This window comes from Arachis stenosperma, chromosome 2 (genome assembly GCF_014773155.1).
Source record: "Arachis stenosperma cultivar V10309 chromosome 2, arast.V10309.gnm1.PFL2, whole genome shotgun sequence".
Lineage (NCBI taxonomy): Eukaryota > Viridiplantae > Streptophyta > Magnoliopsida > Fabales > Fabaceae > Arachis > Arachis stenosperma.
Genome location: NC_080378.1, coordinates 100108005 through 100127115, shown reverse-complemented (window position 1 = coordinate 100127115; position 19111 = coordinate 100108005). Strand labels below are relative to the sequence as shown.

The 19111-nt window shown below is 35.1% G+C and overlaps 2 protein-coding genes across 2 annotated transcripts; one reads left to right on the top strand and one right to left on the bottom strand.

Annotated features, from left to right (window-relative positions):
- The first annotated feature begins 364 nt into the window (after positions 1–364).
- Positions 365–5575, top strand: LOC130963692 (putative tRNA (cytidine(32)/guanosine(34)-2'-O)-methyltransferase). Its single transcript, XM_057889795.1, has 12 exons — positions 365–711; positions 992–1049; positions 1138–1231; positions 1633–1682; positions 2058–2107; positions 2299–2407; positions 2708–2768; positions 2861–2913; positions 3232–3324; positions 3922–3985; positions 4638–4745; positions 5188–5575. Exons 2-12 carry the CDS (start codon positions 1023–1025, stop codon positions 5433–5435), a joined length of 957 nt encoding a protein of 318 aa, XP_057745778.1. The 5' UTR covers positions 365–711; positions 992–1022; the 3' UTR covers positions 5436–5575.
- Positions 5576–16723: 11148 nt separating this feature from the next.
- On the bottom strand, positions 16724–17768 carry LOC130962072 (uncharacterized). Its single transcript, XM_057888162.1, has one exon. The coding sequence runs from the start codon at positions 17489–17491 to the stop codon at positions 17072–17074; it is 420 nt and encodes a 139-aa protein (XP_057744145.1). The 5' UTR covers positions 17492–17768; the 3' UTR covers positions 16724–17071.
- Between the last annotated feature and the right edge of the window lie 1343 nt (positions 17769–19111).

Sequence of the window (19111 nt, the reverse complement as noted above, 5' to 3'; positions counted from 1 at the left end):
CCGGTTCATTTGGTCATTAGAAACTAGTTTGGCTGATCATTATTCACTACTAGAGAGCCATATCTTCCATTTCCACTTCCACCACCGCCATTGCCAAAAGCCCAAAGTTCTCTTGGACATATAAAAAAAAAAAACATCCTTCTTTCTTTTATAATTTTTTGTCAGGCCTCTCTTTCTTGATTCTGTTTAGGGTTGCTCATGCCCCAGATTAGTTCAAAGGTTCCGCCCATACCCAATTGGTTTGAGTCAAATTTTGTCCGAATTCATTTGGATCCGGCTAAATCCGATATAAAAAAAAAATCTAGACCCGGGTAAAGATAAAACCAAGGCTCGAGTCAGTGGACACGGTCCGGTTGAACCAGAATTAAAAAATTAGGAGGATTAGGGCACCGGCACACACAGCTTCCACTCCCCGCCTCCCCGGCATTCTTCTTCTTCGTGCTTCACTGCCTCGTCCGTTCTTCGGCCGGTCAGCCACGTCCGACGGCCACCACCAACCACCAGCCATCCAGCCATATACGTCACCATCGGTCTACCACAATTCGCAGTTTCGCAGCTCACAGCCTCACCAGTCACCAATACGATTCGCCGTCGATCACCGCACCGTCACACCGGATACATCTGGTTCTCTCGTTTCCGTCATCGTTGACAGTTCCTGCCGCTGGCCACTAGCCCGTGGTTGTTCATTGCCAGCAGCGGAGCAGCTAACTGGTAAACCTTTATTTTAATTCTAAAAGCTCATTGTTGTTATTATTGTTGTTGTAAATAATGGGGGTGTTTTGGATAAATCTTTTTAAAAAAATATATATTAAAGATAAAAAGCAAAAACATGCAAAAGCAACCCAATCAAAATTAAAGGTCATAAAAACAATCTAGTTCGTTATGGTGTCTTCTTGTTGTTGTTGTTTTCCTTTTGTTATGCAAATAAGGTGTTTGATGAAATGCCTTTATGTGTCTGTGTTTTATGGTATTTGTTGTTTTTGCTTTTCAGGATTAGCAGTTTGGAAAGTGAGAGATAAATTATGGGCAAAGCATCAAGGGATAAGAGGGTATTGTAGAGATTGGTTCCCACTTTCTGAATTTGCTGTTTGTGTTTTTGGGCTTCCCTTATATGTTTAGCTGAATTGGCTTTTGCAGGATATATATTACCGGAAAGCAAAAGAAGAAGGTTGGCGTGCTCGAAGTGCCTTTAAACTCCTTCAGATAGATGAGGAGTTCAACATTTTTGAAGGTGCGTGTTTTAATTGGTTATTCAAGGGACATGGAAAATGTTAACTAGCTAGGTGAATCTTTCAGTTTTCTTTTTAAGTTGTTTTATTAATATGTTTTTGTATGGATGGTATTGCCCTCTGTCCTGTATTCATGAGTTTGATAATGTCATTACCCCATTATGTGTTAGCCCAGTAAATAGAAATTGAAGTCAACAATAGACAAGTGACTTACTTACACTCCTTTTTCATGTGACTTCTTGGGATAGATGGATTTCTTACTTGTTCTTGTCTAAGAAATAATGAAATGTTTTCAATTAAAATTTGGTCTTGTACTCGAGTCTACTACAGATTGATATGGCATTGTGATTCCTTATTTCTATGTATGTATTACATTATGTGAAACAAATTCAAATTCTGGCAGGAGTGAAGCGTGTTGTAGATTTATGTGCTGCCCCAGGTAGCTGGAGTCAGGTACTAGTGACTGGAAATGATCACTGTTTTGGTATTTGAATTGTTAGCCAATATTATTCATTTAAATTATTTCATATTATGCACAACCACAAATGTTTTGAAAAGCATCTTTTGCTTCAGCAGCAGCAGCAACAAGACCAATCAACTGCATGGTTTTAAGTTTAAAGTACTTTAAACAATGTCATTACTAGACACAACTTTTTGTTTTTAGTTTATTCTGCTGAAATTATTTTAACTTTTAACATGATACTGGAGACTGGAACCGAGGTCAGTCCATGACATGGAGATATATCATCAATAGTAGAAGTACTAGAATAGGGATAACAGAGCTTGCACTATATGTCCATCTTCATAACAATCAATTCTTATGTTCAGGTTTTGAGTCGTAAAGTGTATCTCCCGGTTAAACTTGCACCTGATGCAAAGTAAGTTTTCTTTTCTTTGAGAGTGCTTTGTTTCCCACTCATATGTTCTATCGAATTTATAAAATAATCAAATCAATGCTTTTGAATATTCAACGTGAAAGTGGTGTGCTTTATGTTTCTGAACATGATGTAAATCATATCAGCTGGCTTTTTTGTCTTGGTTGTCAAATTTCTCCTCATTTTGATATCAGGGATGAAGATCTTCCTCTTATTGTAGCTATTGATTTGCAGCCAATGGCTCCAATTGAAGGTGTTATCCAGGTGCAGGGTGATATAACTAATGCACGGACTGCTGAAGTGGTAAACAGTAATACTGCTGTCATGCTGTACTATATTTATTTTGTTGGGCTGGGATGAGAATGTTTCACATATGCATTTGGAAAATTATACTTAATCTGTCTTATCTTATTATCTAAGCTGTGTTTCTTTTATAAGGAAATTTGATCGAGAGTTCATCCTCCTTTTTATCATTTTTTTTTCTTTTCTCATTTCTTTTTTGAACAATGGAACTTGCAGGCTGCATGTTCCATCAGTTAATTTATCTCAATTCCCTATTGTACTAAAGTTTGAAAATTGTTTTCTTTATCATTTTTTATTCAGGTCATCAGACATTTTGATGGCTGCAAGGCTGACCTAGTTGTGTGTGATGGTGCTCCGGATGGTAAACAAAATATGATAATTAACTGCGTAGTTATGAAGCATAGCATTTATGTTATTTAAGTAGAAAACATTTAATTGTAAGTGATTTTGCAGTTACTGGGCTTCATGACATGGACGAATTTGTTCAGTCCCAACTCATACTTGCAGTAAGTTTTTTTGTTCCAATAAGTTTTTTTGTTCTTATAACCTTCTCATCTTTTGTTCTTTCATACGTGCTTGTCCTCTAAGGTGCACCACATTGCATTTTTGTCCTATTCAAATTTGAAATTCAGGAGGAAAAAAATTTTGAGGGTTATGAAGATACTGGCCATTCTTTTGTTATCTCTTGTGAAATATATATATAATTTTGTTCTCATTTTCAATTAATTCACTTTATTTTCTTAATTGGCTACTAGTTCGGTAATTATATTTGCCTCAAATGGATTTGCCTGGCTACTTGATGCTAACCAGGTTACTCCTTACAGGGTTTGACAATTGTTACCCATGTCCTTAAGGAAGGAGGGCAATTTATAGCAAAGATATTTAGAGGAAAAGATACAAGTCTTTTATATTGTCAGGTATTTAAAATTTCTCCTCAGGCCCTTATTGTAAAGATTGTAGGAAGTTGGAACTTAAGCATTCTTTGCAATTGCTAAGCTAGTATATATTCTACCAGTCATTCTTCTTTGGTACCTATGTTTCACATTGAATGATACTCAAGCCAAAAGGAATGGAAGTCGTCCAAGTACTACAAGACTGATGAGATGAATTCTAAAGGGGAAAGTGAGCTGAATGATAAAAATCAACTTAGTACTCTAAAAAATTAAAGGAAAGCTATTGATTCATTTTCTTGAGAAATATAAGTGCACTTGTAAATTTAAAAGATTTTCTTTAATAAAAAAAGAAAGTAATATTGCTTCGTTCACTGGTAGCATGCTTTTTGTCTAGTTAGAACTAGAAACCTACTCATGGGTATTCAAAATTTTAGTGTCTACAGTTGTGCATGTGAATTGTTCATCATAATAAGATATGTGGTAAAGGTGCATCATTGTATTTGTTATTGTTGCAGATCTACATTTATTACACATTTGTTTTTTCGTAGCAGCTTTTCATAAATTCCAGTTTTTATTATAAGCTTAGAGTCATCATTACATATTGCTCCTTTCTATTTGCAGCTAAAATTATTTTTCCCTGTTGTTACTTTTGCAAAACCAAAAAGCAGTCGCAATTCCAGCATAGGTAATTTCTTGTTTCCCATTTTCTTACTGTGTTATCTTTTGATATGCATGCTTTTATTCTCTTTACAAGTTTTGACATGGCTTAGTGTTAAGATATAATAATACTTATGTGTCTATATTCAATGGTTTAGAGTTTAGGGTTTAAGATTTAACACAAAGTAGGAGGAGTCTATGCCATAGCAAGATAAGGCTTTTATTTTCCCCAACAGTTTAAAATTTTGAGGACATAGTTCATAAGATAATACCAGAGTTAACTATAACCAAGTGGTCTGAATTTCAGTTTTTATTTTCCCCCATTCTTTTAAATAAAAGTTCAATTTCAGCACAAGGTAGGACGAGTGTATGCCATATCCATGCTTCAATAACCAACGGCTCCATGTAAAGGAGTGTGTTAAAGTATTTATTCATTTATTGGGTTATATCTAAGTTATATTCATTTAAGTCTGGTTGATTTGCACCTTCCAATAACTTCTTAATACATATATAAGACAATCTTTTGTCTTTGTATTTGCTTATAAATTATAAGTTGCTCGGAAAAATTTAAATCTCATACACCCTAAACTTTTCAAATTTCTTTGTTTTTTCCTCTCTTTTTTTTGGGTTGGTGGAGGGTTGTGTTTAATAATGCTAATCCCTGGTGTTCAAATTTGCAGAGGCATTTGCAGTTTGTGAAAACTATTCCCCTCCTGAAGGATTCAATCCAAAAGATCTTCATCGCCTTCTTGAGAAGGTTGGAAGTCCCTCAGGGGTAGATGATACAGGTATATTTTAGGTCCATATATTAAATCTTATGAACATTCTTATAAATAAAAATGTTTCTTCGTTGAATTTACTCCTATGTAAAACCTAATATGCTCAACTATCACACACTCATATATGACACCAACATGTCCAATCACCTTAAGGAGACTTTATTTCACTAGGTAGGGTCAGGTAAATGGGACACACAGAGAATTGTTATAGATCATATTTGTGTTGAGTCCACCTTATACTTAAAAATCTTTCTTAATAAAGTATTCCAAAGTTTTCTTGGATCACATTGGTCTATCCTCCATTTGATCCACACTCAACATTTTGATGCTATTTGATCCATTAGCCGATCCCATCTGGTAGGATAAGGCTGAGTTACTTGTTCATCATGTCATGTTCCTAGTCTAGAGTTTTATCATGCAATGTTTTGTTAATGTGTGTGGGGTTTTGCAGATTGTTGTAGTGGGTGGTTGGAAGGCCCTAACAAGGTGTATATACCATTTCTAGCATGTGGTGACCTTAGTGGATATGATTCTGATCGCTCATATCCACTACCTAAAGTTGTTGGGGGAACCTATCAGAGCCTTGATCCTGTTCAGCCCCCAATTGCACCTCCTTACAAGAGAGCATTGGAGTTGAAAAAGGGCACTAGTCAAGGAGGAGGAATCCGAGAACTTGAAAATCTCACATTGGATTCTTGATCATTGTTGCCATTTTGAATTTCTTTTTGGTTCTTCTTACCATTTGGTATGATTAGTGGAATGACAATTATTAGCGTACGTGTGAACTTTATTGCTTTTGTTTGTGTTCTGCTTGTGCCATCATTGCCTTGCCTGGCTAAGTCTCTTTTTTGTCACAATTTTTTAAAACCAATAGTCTTTTTCCCAGCTAAGATTCCAGGGTTATTCATAATAGTGGATGACGTTTTCATGTTGTTGCTTTGGTGAAGTTCTTTCAATAGAAACATGACAGAGACAAAGATAAAATAGTGTCAATAGTATATACCCAAATAAAAATAAAAGGTGACAATATTTGGGGGAATATTCATTTTGTTCTCTTTGGAGGTTGAGTCTTGACAAAACTTTAGGGTGTGCGGTTTGCATTTTTATTTTTGTCTTTTCAGTATTTTCAGTTTTTAAAATTTTATGAAAAAATAAATTTGTATTTTTTATTTTTATCTTTTGTTTTTTTACTTTTTTTTCTTTCATAAATTAAAAAAAAAGACTGAAAATGAAAAATGCAAACTAAATACATTCTAAGTTTTGGCTTGAAATAATCCTATAGTTTTTTTGTTTTTAACTTTTATTTTTCATGTTTTCTCTTTTAAAAAATTTGTGAAGGAGAAGGTAAAATAATGACATTTGGTTGTGTAATAAAAATAAGGTGAACTTTTTTCATCCTATTTTTATTCTCTAATCAAACATATCCCAAAAGTAAAATCTTGTGTATGTTTTCATTATTTCTTTTAACAAAGTCCTAAAATGGGGAATATTAAAAATACAAAAATAGAAAATAAAAACCTAAACCAAATAGTTCCTTGCAGATTCGAATTTTGGAATAAATTTTACTGAAAAAGAATATTTATCTTTTCCAGACACTATTAGGTGAGAGTTTCTAGCACTCAGCTTTTGTGCTCTTTTCTCTTCTTTCTAATTGAAGTTTGGAATCACTGTACTTGACCTTATTAATGCCGTAGATCGTTGGTAAGGTAAAGGTTTTTGAAAGGAAGGTTGGGTGTTTATGGCAATAATAATTAACAAATTTCTTTAGTAAAAAGTAAAATTGGATTAAAACTAAAATTATAATTAAATTTTTTTTTAAAAAAATGTACATTGTATATGATATTTTTATTTTTTAATATTTTTCTATTATAAAACATAATTTTTACTTTTTAACCGATTTCACTCTCCACCCTAACATTATCCTAATAATTACAAAGTATGTGAATAAATTTTGCATTCAACAGAGTTTATTTTGTACTATAGTGAAGATTATGACTTGCACTACTGGGTTCCTTGAGCAATAGGCAATTTGGGGTGCATCACTCATTTTGGTTTAAGAAATGTTGTAAAGTGGGTGTCACTTAGGGGACAATCACTGATTTTAAGGATATGGCTGGCAGTGGGTTTTTTCTTTTTTTTTTAATTATTTAAATGTTGGAGGGAATAGAATAGGCCCACTAGATAGATAGACGAGAATGCTTCTTCTTCTGTCTATGAGCTATGTAGGGTAGCAATGCTATCATAACAAGAATTTTTAGCAAGCATCTTGAGTGGTTAAGTTCAAATATGGCCCCACAACAACACATTGAAAATTTTATTGTGGCTTATAATATTGAAGTCCATCATCATCATCATCATCACCAAATATTGGTTAGTTTAGAAATTAGAAGTGGAATTAGTACCATGAATTTGTTATCAAGAAGACGTTTTAGGTGAGGTGCGTTAGGAGTTAACATTACTATAGACTATAGTACTCATCTTTTGCTTTGTTTTGTTTTGTTTTTTGTTTTTTGTTTTTTTTTTTTTTAGTTTTTCTTTTTAGAGCAATTCCATAATCATGTAAGAAATTATTCTCTCGGAATATTCTTCTTAAAATATTATAAATGACTTTTTATCTAAATTTATTTAGAGTGACTAAGATGCTTTCTTTTATTCATTTTTTCTTGAAAAAAGAACATTTTTATTATAAAAATAATCAAAGAAATTTATTTCTAATTCTCCTAAAAAAAATTTAATTTTCTATTTACTTAATTTTTAAAATTCTTTTATATATTCGTGTGTATGCACGCACGTCAATACAAATTAACAAATTTAATTAATTAAATAAAAGGGTAAAACGCAAAATTAAATCAAATGGAATTCTAAATTACACAATTCACTCAAATGAGAAAACGTTACATGGATCTCCCATTAGAACGTTTTTATACAAATCGAATGAGTCTCATTCGATTTGTCAACTCTCACACTAATTTGAATCAAGATAACTCGAATTACTATGAAAAAATGCAAATCGAAGCTAACTAACTCAATTTATGCATGCATGCTACCCTAGTAAATCGAATCACATTGATTCGATTTATGCATGCAATTCACATCTCTAGTAATTCGAAACAACCTGTTTCGATTTACTCCTTGTGTTGTCATTATATAATTCGAATGGGGCTGATTCCAATTACCATGAAGTAATAAATCGAACTAGGAAAATTCGATTTACTATGAGACCAACGTATATAAATATGATATGAACGTGAATTCCTTATGAGAGTGAAACACAATGGCTAGTGAGGATAGTTTTTTAATGTTGGTGCACTATAGAGGGTCGATTAAGAAAAAACACGCTCTGGAATTAAGTTTACTGATAAGGATCTCCTTAGTATTTTTCTGAAACCTACAACGAGTTTTACTGAGTTCCTGAATTCTATAATCCAAAAACTGGAGTTGCAAGGCGTGAAACGGATTGAGAAGTTATTCTATCGAATTCCGATTTTAGTTTTGCGAGATGACATGAAATACGATTCGTTTGTCATAGGGAGTGACGAGGATTTGGAAGTTTTGTTCCATTGTCGTCGGCAGTTTCCAAAGGTCAGGACTCTTGAGCTGTTGGCCAAGCTTGTAGATGTGGTCTCCAGCTCAGGAGGTTCAAACCGAAATCCCCAAACTCCAGCAACGGCATCCTATTCTAGTTCGAGGCCTGTTGGTGCCTCTTCACCCGTGCCTGTGATTGCACCTGAGGCAATGGTAGTTGCCTCCCCGTCCTTTGCAGCTAATCTAAACCGCAGTGGTGAAGGAGAAGTAGGTATTACTGATACGGCGCCGGTTTCATTACAGGGTGGAACACCGAATGGTACAGATGATATACTGCGGGATGATGATGATGTGGATCCGGACATCATTGCCGATGATAATGGTGATGACATAGCAGGGAGTAATCCAGCTGGGGGTGGCGGAGCGTCTAGCTCGGAGACTAAGCAGTACCCCCTGCACTTTTTAAATTTGGACTTGGATGCCATGAGATAACAGGGGATTCCTGGCGAACTTGTTGGATTTGGTGTCAGAGATACACATGGTACCGGAGGACTAGCGGAGTTTCACGTTGGTCAGCAGTTTCAGGATAAAGAGGAGGCCGTGTTAAACGTGAAGACCTATAGCATCTGACGCAGGATTCAGTACAAAGTGGTAGAGTCCAATTATCGCAAGTACTATGAAAAGTGTAAAGAATTTGGCAACGGGTGCACATGATTGATTCGGATCAGTTTCTGCCAGCGTAGAGGTATTTGGGAGGTAAACCGGTACAATGGACCTCATACTTGTCTGGCTACGTCGATATCAAGTGATCATAGGAGTCTTGATTATCATGTGATCTCGGCATTCATACTGCCAATGGTTAGAGCTGATGCTGCCGTGTGTATCAAGATATTGCTGAATGCGACAGAGGCACATTTCGGTTTTAGACCCACTTACAGGAGGGTTTGGTTAGCTAAACAGAATGCTGTGGCACAGATTTACAGAGATTGTGATGAGTCATACAATGAGTTATCGTGATGGGTACTAAGTGTGTAGATAACAATGCCGGGTAGTGTTGTGGTATTGAGGACGAGTCTTGTGCGAGTGGGTAGGCAAATGGAGCAGTCGAATGCCTATTTTCACCGGCTTTTTTTGAACATTCCCATGATGTATTGAGGCCTTCCGACATTGCAATCCGTTGGTTAGTATTGACGGGACCCACTAGTATGGCAAATACGGGGGTACATTGCTCGTTGCGATTGCTCAGAACAAGAACTCCAACATCCTGTCTGTTGCATTTGCGCTTGTGGAGGGTGAGAATGCTGAACCGTGGTCATTTTTTCTATCCTACCTCCGCCAGCACGTCACTCCGTAGCCGGGTATTCTAGTGATATCGGATCGGCACAACGGTATCAAGGCCGCACTTGAGGTTTTCGACAGAGGTTGGCTACCACTTGCTGCATACTGTGCATTCTGCATTTGACATGTGGCCACAAATTTTGCCCTGACTTTTAAGGGTAAGGATGCACGTAGGCTTCTGGTGAATGCGGCATACGACCTACAACTTATACACTAAACACGAATAAAATACAACACACAGACAATACTAAGTAATGCAAAGTCAAAGGAACTACAAATCATAACTCATACACTAAACACGAATAACCATGACTCATCTGAACAAATGCGACCCTGTGAAGCAGCATTGAGGGCGCCGGATCCTCTGGCGTCTCTGGGCGAGCGGCACCTCATCCTCATCTCCATCTCTGGCTGCCTCCGCCTCCTGTGCAGTTTGTGGGGGTGGCCTAGACGGTCCTGCCATAGTCTGTGGGAAAACTTTGTATGCCGAAGGAGGAATGCCACCTAAAGCAAAATGCTCATGCAGCGTCCCTGACAGAGGCTCGTTCAGGTCCACATCTAGGTGTACTTGGGGTCCGGTGGCATGTGACCTCTGGCGTGCTGCCTCATCCTCCTGCATGATGACACTAATCTCCTCTAAAAAGTGTGATCCTCCGAACTCCGCATCAAGACCCTCATTGGTGAGCAGGTCCGATAGAAGCTGACTTGAGCTAATCCATGTCTAGCTCTCATGTACATCCTGGTCATCACTAGAAACACCGACAAAGTAATCACCAAATCCCGCTTTGCCATCTCCACTGCCACCCTCGCCAGTATCATCACCCACACCAGAACCATACCAGTCTCCACCATGTGATCCTCTATCACAGCCACCATGTTGACCTCCTCCAAGTCCACCCACATCCCACCCCCATCTCCACCATGATGCCCACCATCATCCCCGCCATCACCATCATCGTCACTACCGTAATCATCATGTCTGCCTCTCCCTCTATCTCTAGCTCTAACTCGACGACCACTTCTCCCTGCCTGTCCAGCATGACCCCTACCTCGTCCACGACCTCGACCTCTGCCCTCATCTCCTGCTATCACATTGTCGAGCCACCGCCACTCACGCTGGCTCCTACATCTCCCAACACGAGCTCTCTGCTTAACTCAACGCCTATCTGGAACATCATCCACCCGATCCATGTCAGGAACTCGTCCTGGACCTCGCTGGGTCGCCTCGACCGGAATAGGAACTGCCCTGGGGTCATTGAGAAAGAGCTCAGGTGACTAAAATCACCTACCATGCTAGCTCCACCAATCCAAAAACTCATGCGACAGGCCTGGATTTGGAACAACATCAAATCAAATGACATCTGCCCGGTTGTCCTAATGGAGGTGCCAAAACTGCTAGCTGTGTGAGAACCACCGATCACCACCTCTGCCATCCTTCGACATCAAGAAATCGATAACGAGTGCGGTCCGTGATCGAGGCTGTACTCCACCAAACTGCGGTAGTACTCGATCTACCGGGTGCCACTCTATGATAGAAAAATATATCAACACTGTCACGGACTTCCACAATGCCGTATGCTGAGGCTCCAATATCTCTATATGCACCACTTGAACTACATCATGAGAGCTATACGGCATCCAAGTGAACTGTGAATAGAAATAGTTATGAAATGCTCATTAAATGTACAGTGTTGCCAACCTGAAATCGATATTAACTATTTACAGTTTTTGAAATACTCACATCCCCAGCCTGTAGGAGATCTATCCTGAGCCTCCAATGAGCAACTCAAGATCCTTTCTCGCTCGCGGTCGGGTTGTGACCTGACCACCTGCAACCCAAACACAGGTTATCACTAAATGAAACTAACACCAAATAATTGTGACAAACATAGCATATGAATAGAACACTACCTCGAGGCCAAAGGGTAGCCGAACGTATCATATCTAGTGGGCCTGAAACCAGGAAACTTCCAGAAGATCCATGACTAAAGCAGCTGTAATGGACCGACTAACTTCACAAAGTTTCTATTCACCACGCGGCACATGCACCGGTATAACCATGAGAGATCAGCTGATCCCTAACTGTACCCACCCATGTCCTCAAGCCTGGCTACATATGGTAGCCACTGAATGTGAAGGCGAGTACCGGACTTGTCGCCAAATAGCTGAGTCCCCAAAAGTATCATAATATAGGCCCGGGCATACCTCCTAACAGTGGCGTTGTCAGCACCATCAGGAAGCTCTTCGAATGTGTCCTGCATCCAACTGCGTCTTATCGTGAACTTGTCGATGCAGTTTGCATGAGGCAAAACATCCAAAAACTCCTCAAACCACACCTAAGCTGGGCGACCACCCTCGATGTATCGCTCAAACTCTGTCAGGCATCCACTGACGTAATGTCCATCGATTGGCAGCCCTAACTGGTACGCCACGTCCCGCAGTGTAATCGTGCACTCTCCGAATGGCATAGGAAATATGTGCGTCTTCGGACGCCATTGCTCCACGAATGCACTAACCAACAGCTCATCCAACCTAAACCAAGTCTATTCAGCCTCGCAAGATGGTATAAACCGGCCATCTACAAGTACAGAACGATCCTCTCGTCTAGGTGCATACCCTACTGCTGTCTCATGCTGGTGATACATCGGTGGGGCTGCATAAACAACCTCTTCATTGATGACACCAGCTATATGGGCAGCTCCGTCCAAACGATAAAGATGGTTCGGATTATCCCCATCAACAGAATATCCGAATGTTGAAGTCTTTGTTAGAGTTTTAGGGAAGAGGTTTCTCTGGGATTTGGTGGGACAGGATTTTCGAATTGTAGTTTGAATGAGCTCAATTCGAATTCTGTTTATAGGGAAACCATTAGTAATTCGAATGAGTCAGATTCGAATTACCATAGACGCTCCTTGGTAGTAATTCGAATCAAAGCAATTCGAATTGGTAGAACTATGGGTAAATCAAAACAGGTTGTTTCGAATTACTAGGTGCACAAAACTATGGGTAATTCGAATTAGTGTGATTCAAATTAGTAGGTGTCATGCGCATGTATAATTTGAATCAATGTGATTCGATTTATCAGGCTAGATTTCATGCATGCATAAATCGAGTTAGTTAGCTTCGATTTGCATTTTTTCATAGTAATTCGAGCTATCCTAATTCAAATTAGTATGAGAGTTGGCAAATCGAATGAGACTCATTCGATTTATATAAAAACGTGCTAATCAGAGATCCATGTCACATTTTCTCATTTGGATGAATTGTATAATTTTGAGCTCCATTTAGTTTAATGGTGTGTTTTACCCTAAATAAAATGCATTCATATTTAAATTTTATCATCATATTTTATTTTTTAAGGTAATTCTAATAGCCAACATTAAAAATTTATCATCGATTATACTTATGAGACTTTTTATTCTATTTTGTCATTTATGCTTTTCACCAACTTGGATATAAATATATAATATAGTGTTTTACTTGTGATTTTTTTTTCTTTACCTTTTCTACTTCAATTTTTTTCTCTAAGTTTCTTTTACTTCCATCTTAAACATTCCATACAGTTACTCTTTTCACTATATTTTTTAGTTTATATTCATTTTAAATATTTTTAAAATTATCTTTATACTTCATATATAACTAGTCATGCTCAACTCTGTAGATACATTATATTTATTTTCAGTAATTAGATTGTTATGTTTTATATAGTCTTCATTACTCAATTGCTCTAACATTGTTCTAATCGAATTAATGCTTTTTTTTTTAAATCAAGTTCCTTTTTATTCCCAATGGTGCTAAGAGTGACAAAGATAAAAGTTTTAAAGTTGTCTTGGTTTATTTACTTTATGGTTTGATATTCAATTTAACAAACTTAAATTGATATCATATGTAAATTAGTTTGATTACTTATTTAACTTTCATATATAATTTTTATAATATAACTATTCTTATTTTATATGAGAGTAATGTATCATTTTTGTCATCAACGTTTAGGGTAAATTCTATTTATATTCCTAACGTTTAAATCGTTCTATTTATATTCCTAATATTTGTAAAAGTAATTCAATGATATCCTACTGTCAATTACACATCATAAACTTTAGTTGGAATTCTAAAAATCTCTTCTTGATGTTAGAATATAAATGTCTAGGACAAAACCGATGATCCACCCAGATAATAGTTTATCAAAAGTTAAAACTAATCCCTGTAATATTTATATAATTCACATTTTTATGGACATAATTTGAACATGAACACAAATAATGGGTACAATATTAAAATTGAATACATCTACATAAGACCTAATTGAAAATGAATACATCCAAATGAGAATAATTAAAAATACAATATGATATGTTAGTATAATTGTCGACAGAATAAAATTAAATCATTTTTATACACATTAAAAATACAAATAAAATGATTTAAACGTTAGGATATAAATAAGACTTATCTCAAACATTTCAAATAAAAACGTTACTTTAATCTTTTATATGAATAACTTTATTTCACTGTTATAATAAATCATTCTTTAGTATAAAAAGATTACATGGCACAGACTATTAAACTCCTAAAATTTCAAAATTTAGCTAAGATCATATGCTTCAATTTTAAAATTTTCTACGATGTTTTTTTAGTATTAGTATCTCTTATCTTAGTTTAATCAATAGTTTGTTGATATTCTTATCTTGGACCACTCGTTTCATTGATTACTTTTTATTTTCTGATAATTGAATAATGTTTCAACGTTTGAAAGAATGAAACAATTATTGAAAAAAGTTATTAAATTTCAACAAAAAATATAATCATAATAAGATAAAATTCTTATACTCATGATAAAGTTATTTACTTTCTAAAATAGCTTATTAAAAAGTAACTTTTGAAAGATAATTTTTTTAAAATTATATTTAATAAATTAAAATAACAATGAATTTAATAAGTATAAACGATAACAATTATATTTGGTAAAATTATTTTTAAAATTTAATAAACCTAAATATAATAAAAAGTACATAAAGTTATTAATATATAAAATTATATTAGAATTTTTAATTTTAATAATATAAACTAACTTTAAAAATATCATTTTAAGTACTTTTAAAAATAGGATTTTTTTATTTATAAATAAAATAAATAATTTATTTATTAATATGCATATTATTAAGTGTTTTACATTTTTATATTACCATTATACATCTCGAATATATAAAGTAAAGGGTAAAGCACAATATTAAATCAAACGGTAGGAGAAATTACGTTTTGGACTTTGATAGAATTTTGTAATTTCTCCTACCATTTGATTTAATACTATGCTTTGCTCATATTTTTATTAGTTATTTTATATCCTGTATATCCAAGATGTATAATATAAGTGTAAAATCACAATCTTCTACACATTATACATTTTAGTAAATAAAATATTTAAATAATTCAAATAAAAAATCCTTTAAAAGCATCTCTAACATTATGTGTTATAGAATGGTTGGTTAAATAATATTCATAGAATGTTTAAGGGTTAAGTATGATTTTGGTCTCTATAATTTAAGCCGAAATTTTTTTTATCTCCAATCATTTTTTCTATAAAAAATTGTTCTTAAGATTCATAGTAGTTTTAAAATCGTCCTTTGGGACAGATTAATTTTTTAAATAGCAAAAATACCCTCTCTCTCTTCTCTACACTACCACAACCCCACTTACTACCACCTCATCACCATCTCCCATTACCACGCCATCATCATCTATTCATGAATCTAACAAGAAAACTCAACCTTCAACAACAATCTTAAATAAATCAAAATCAAAATAACAATTCATCACCAAAATTATCATCATTAACAAGAAACAAAAAAAATCATCATCATCATTGTCAAAACAAACGTTAATAAAAAAATTAGACATTAAGTCATTAATAAGAACAACATCTTGTTTTTTTTTTTCAATTTTTCACCAAAATTAAAGAATCAAGAAAAGCAACAACAATCCATGTTCAAAAATTAGGGTTTGTGATGAAGGAAAAGGGAGAGAAAGAAATTAAGAAATTATGGTTTCTCTGTTAGCTCACCCATATTCTACAAGAGTCTGAATGACGGAGGACAGGGAAGGAGAAGGGAGGCGCAGCGGTAATGCTGGAAATGCGAGGAACACAACTACCACCACCACCTCCTCGACGACGACGAGGAATACGAGGCAAGGGCGAGGGTCAGGCACGTCGCGTCGAGGGCGAGGGCGAGGGCGAGAGCGAGGGCGAGGGCGAGGCAAGGCGCAACGAAGGCGAGGGCGAGGGCGAGGGCGAGGGCGAGGACGAGGCTTTCTTCTCTCCTTCTCTAAGTTTTTGCTTCTCTCTCTGCCCTGCTTCTCTCTCTTCTAAAGGTGGGATGGAGATGATAACACTGAGAATATAATTGTTTGAAAGACGATTTTAAAACTAAGTTGAATTTTAAGAATGCATTTAAATATAAAAAAGGTTGGAGACGAATACAATTTTTGAATTAAATTTTAGAGACCAAACTCATTTTTAACCCAATGTTTAATCTGATTTAGCATTTTACAAAAATACATGAAAATAAAGACTTAAAATTTTCTTTTCAAAAATTTCGGAGACTTCACTAAAAGAATTTTGAGCTCAATTAAAAATTGAGTAAAATTATAAGTATCTCCAAATTAATTAAGCATTTCTTTGCTTTTTCTAGTAGCCGTCTTTTTTCATTGTGCTAATCAGTTGTTTGTTGCTTCTTCGAACCAAAATAAATAAATAAATAAAATGAGAATATTATACTAAAATGAACTTGGACCTTTGACAAATGGCTTCTTATTTTTGTTTTGTCCCTTTTGTAATTAATGGATGATATAAGCATACGCGTTTGTTCCATAAATTGATGCATAATTCAGGAAGATGATGTAAAACCTAAGTCATTTGAAGGGATAAGGATAAATTTATTTCCATAAACAATACTATTGATAAAAATAAAAAATAAAAGTGGGGCATTGATCAAACTCCCACAATAATAGCCAATTTCTTTTTGGTTTGAAAGCAGAAAACTGTTAGCAACAATGAATGAATAGTTAGAAATTAGAGCCTACAATTCAAACTAAACTAGGCACCAAAATATGACTTGAGGGTTGAAGCCAATGTTCTTATGAGTTACTCAAACTTCATTAACAAAGTAACATGATGGAGCCAATGTTCACTGTTGGAAACTCTACACAAACTCCACTACCATAGTGGCATAGTTCACAAGGATTAAACACTTTTTCCTAATACGAATGAACATGTCAATCCAAAAATAAAAAATAAAAAATAAAAAGAACTAATGCTAGACAACTAGCCAGAACAATTTGTCATAACAATGTGGTAATGCTATCAACCATTCAAAGATCATGCCAAAACTATTCTGGCTATGTAACAATTCACTTTCTCTAAATATACATATCTTGCAATTAACAATCACCAAAAACTAAAAACTAAAAATTCCCTAACCAGAAATTTCTGAAACTGAACTTGGTCTCTCCCTAGAGGAAGAAGAGTGCAAAAACTCAATGCAATCTTCGACGGCTTTGGCGCGATGTGAGTCGATGGGGCCTGCCAGCGACTGCGATCGTGCCAAAGCCGATGAAGAAACTTTCCTTGAGGATCTCCTTCTCATGGAGGCAATTCCAATAGCATTTGCTACTTTTGATCCAAGCTTGACTAGAAATTTAACAGGTGATGATGATTCCTTGAGCAATCCGAAATTCCAACATCCAATCATCCTTTTCTTGCTTCCCAACACTCTGCCGCCACATCCACCGCCGCCACTGCCGTCGTAGCCGACACAAGTACCATGCTTGAGAAATATGGTTGTTTTGTCACTTGAATCAGGACTAAAGCACACCCTTTTGCTTTTCCTTAACATTTGAGGAAAAATATGAAACTTGAAACTTCTAAAAATCTCCAAATGTTCCAAATCCCCTGTTTCTAAAACAGAGGAAAACAGAGGAGAGGCAGAGAAGGAATAATATAGATACCAAGGATTAGGATATGTTGATAAATTTGAAGGTATATATACTTATAAACAAATTTAAGGAAACAAGGTAGATACTAGCTAGTAATAATAGAAACTAATTGTTATATAGTAATAACAAAGTTTAAAAGGCTAAAGAGAGTGATGTTTGAAGAACATTTAAAGAGATAGATAGAGATATTTCAAGAGACTTGATTACTCAAACATACATGACCTTGAGAACATGCAAGAACTTAAAGGGCATCTGAAATAAACTCACTTACATAAAATAATAATATACGTGCATGAGACATGCACACATGACAAATGGGCCAACAATATTTGAGGAATAAAACATTTTTATGAACACTAGTTGTTTTGGAAGTAAGGCCTACCAATTTAACTGAGGCAAATGGAAAATTGGACTTTGGAGTGGGAACAATGAGGTGTGAAAAATGAACAGGGTAAAGAATTTGATTTGGGGAGGGTGAGAAATAATTGATGAGAAATTGTTGTTCTCAGGGTTCAAGAAGGGAGAAAAAGGGGTTGTGGGTTTGGTCAAAAGATAAAGTAGTGGAGCCATGAAGACTCAAGAGGGAGACAAGAATGAAATGAAACTGTTTAGAGGGTAATATAGAATGAAAAGGGATGTGTGAGCGATTTTTTTTTTAACCGTAAAGTATTTCTAAGAATTTATATTTTAAACAAATTTTTTTTTACCAAAGATAGAAAGACTCGAATCCGTGACCTCTTAAATAAGTATGGAAAAATTATGTCATTTGAATTCTAACTCATTGGCTTATATTTCAAACATATTAATCTTTAAAAAAATACCAATAAAATCATCTGCCATAGTAGATATATACGTATTAGTTCCAGATTAGTCCTTATAATTAGAGTAGAAAATTTTAACTTTTAACTTGTCTACGTTTAATTTGATGCCATAAAAAAAATTATTAATATTTTTTTAAAGATCTAATTTGTTCCAAATATAAATTTTCAAAAACTTATTTATCACTCTATTTTTTTAAGAATAAAATTGTGCAAAGGACAAAATTTCACTTAATTTATAGAAAATATGTCCATTGCAAATAATTTTTTATTTTATGATTTTTTAGAAAATTATATTCATTCTTCGTTAAAAGATACAATGCACCATAATGGTGGGTACTAGACATGTATTAAATTGTATTGAACCTGAGGATATGGGTACTCTTCTAATCAGCGTTGCTTTTGAGGTTGTGTTTTTGGTCCCACTTGTGTTTTTTGCTTTCTTTTTTTATAACAAGTTTATTATTTATTTAAAAAGCTAAGTTAGTTTTAATTAACAGGGGTTACTCTAAGTACGATCAAGACATTCCTTAGTTTACTTTGGTATTAATTATTTTATTTAGGTTTCGGGTGACAATCGTTTCTTAATAAAAATAGAGAGAATATGGAAGAATGAAAATGTATTTGTAAAATACGATAAAGAAATAGACAACATCTATATTATGATAAAGTTTGTCTAATTTTTTATCCATCCATAAAATT

What these genes read in the sequence shown, in the direction of transcription:
- LOC130962072 (XM_057888162.1), bottom strand. Translation starts at nt 17,491, where the DNA reads ATGTTAAGGAAAAGCAAAAGGGTGTGCTTTAGTCCTGATTCAAGTGAC.
- LOC130963692 (XM_057889795.1), top strand. Translation starts at nt 1,023, where the DNA reads ATGGGCAAAGCATCAAGGGATAAGAGG. An exon ending in AAACTTGCACCTGATGCAAA is followed by an intron (nt 2,108 to 2,298) that starts GTAAGTTTTCTT and finishes TTTTGATATCAG; the next exon opens with GGATGAAGATCTTCCTCTTA. An exon ending in AGTCCCAACTCATACTTGCA is followed by an intron (nt 2,914 to 3,231) that starts GTAAGTTTTTTT and finishes TACTCCTTACAG; the next exon opens with GGTTTGACAATTGTTACCCA.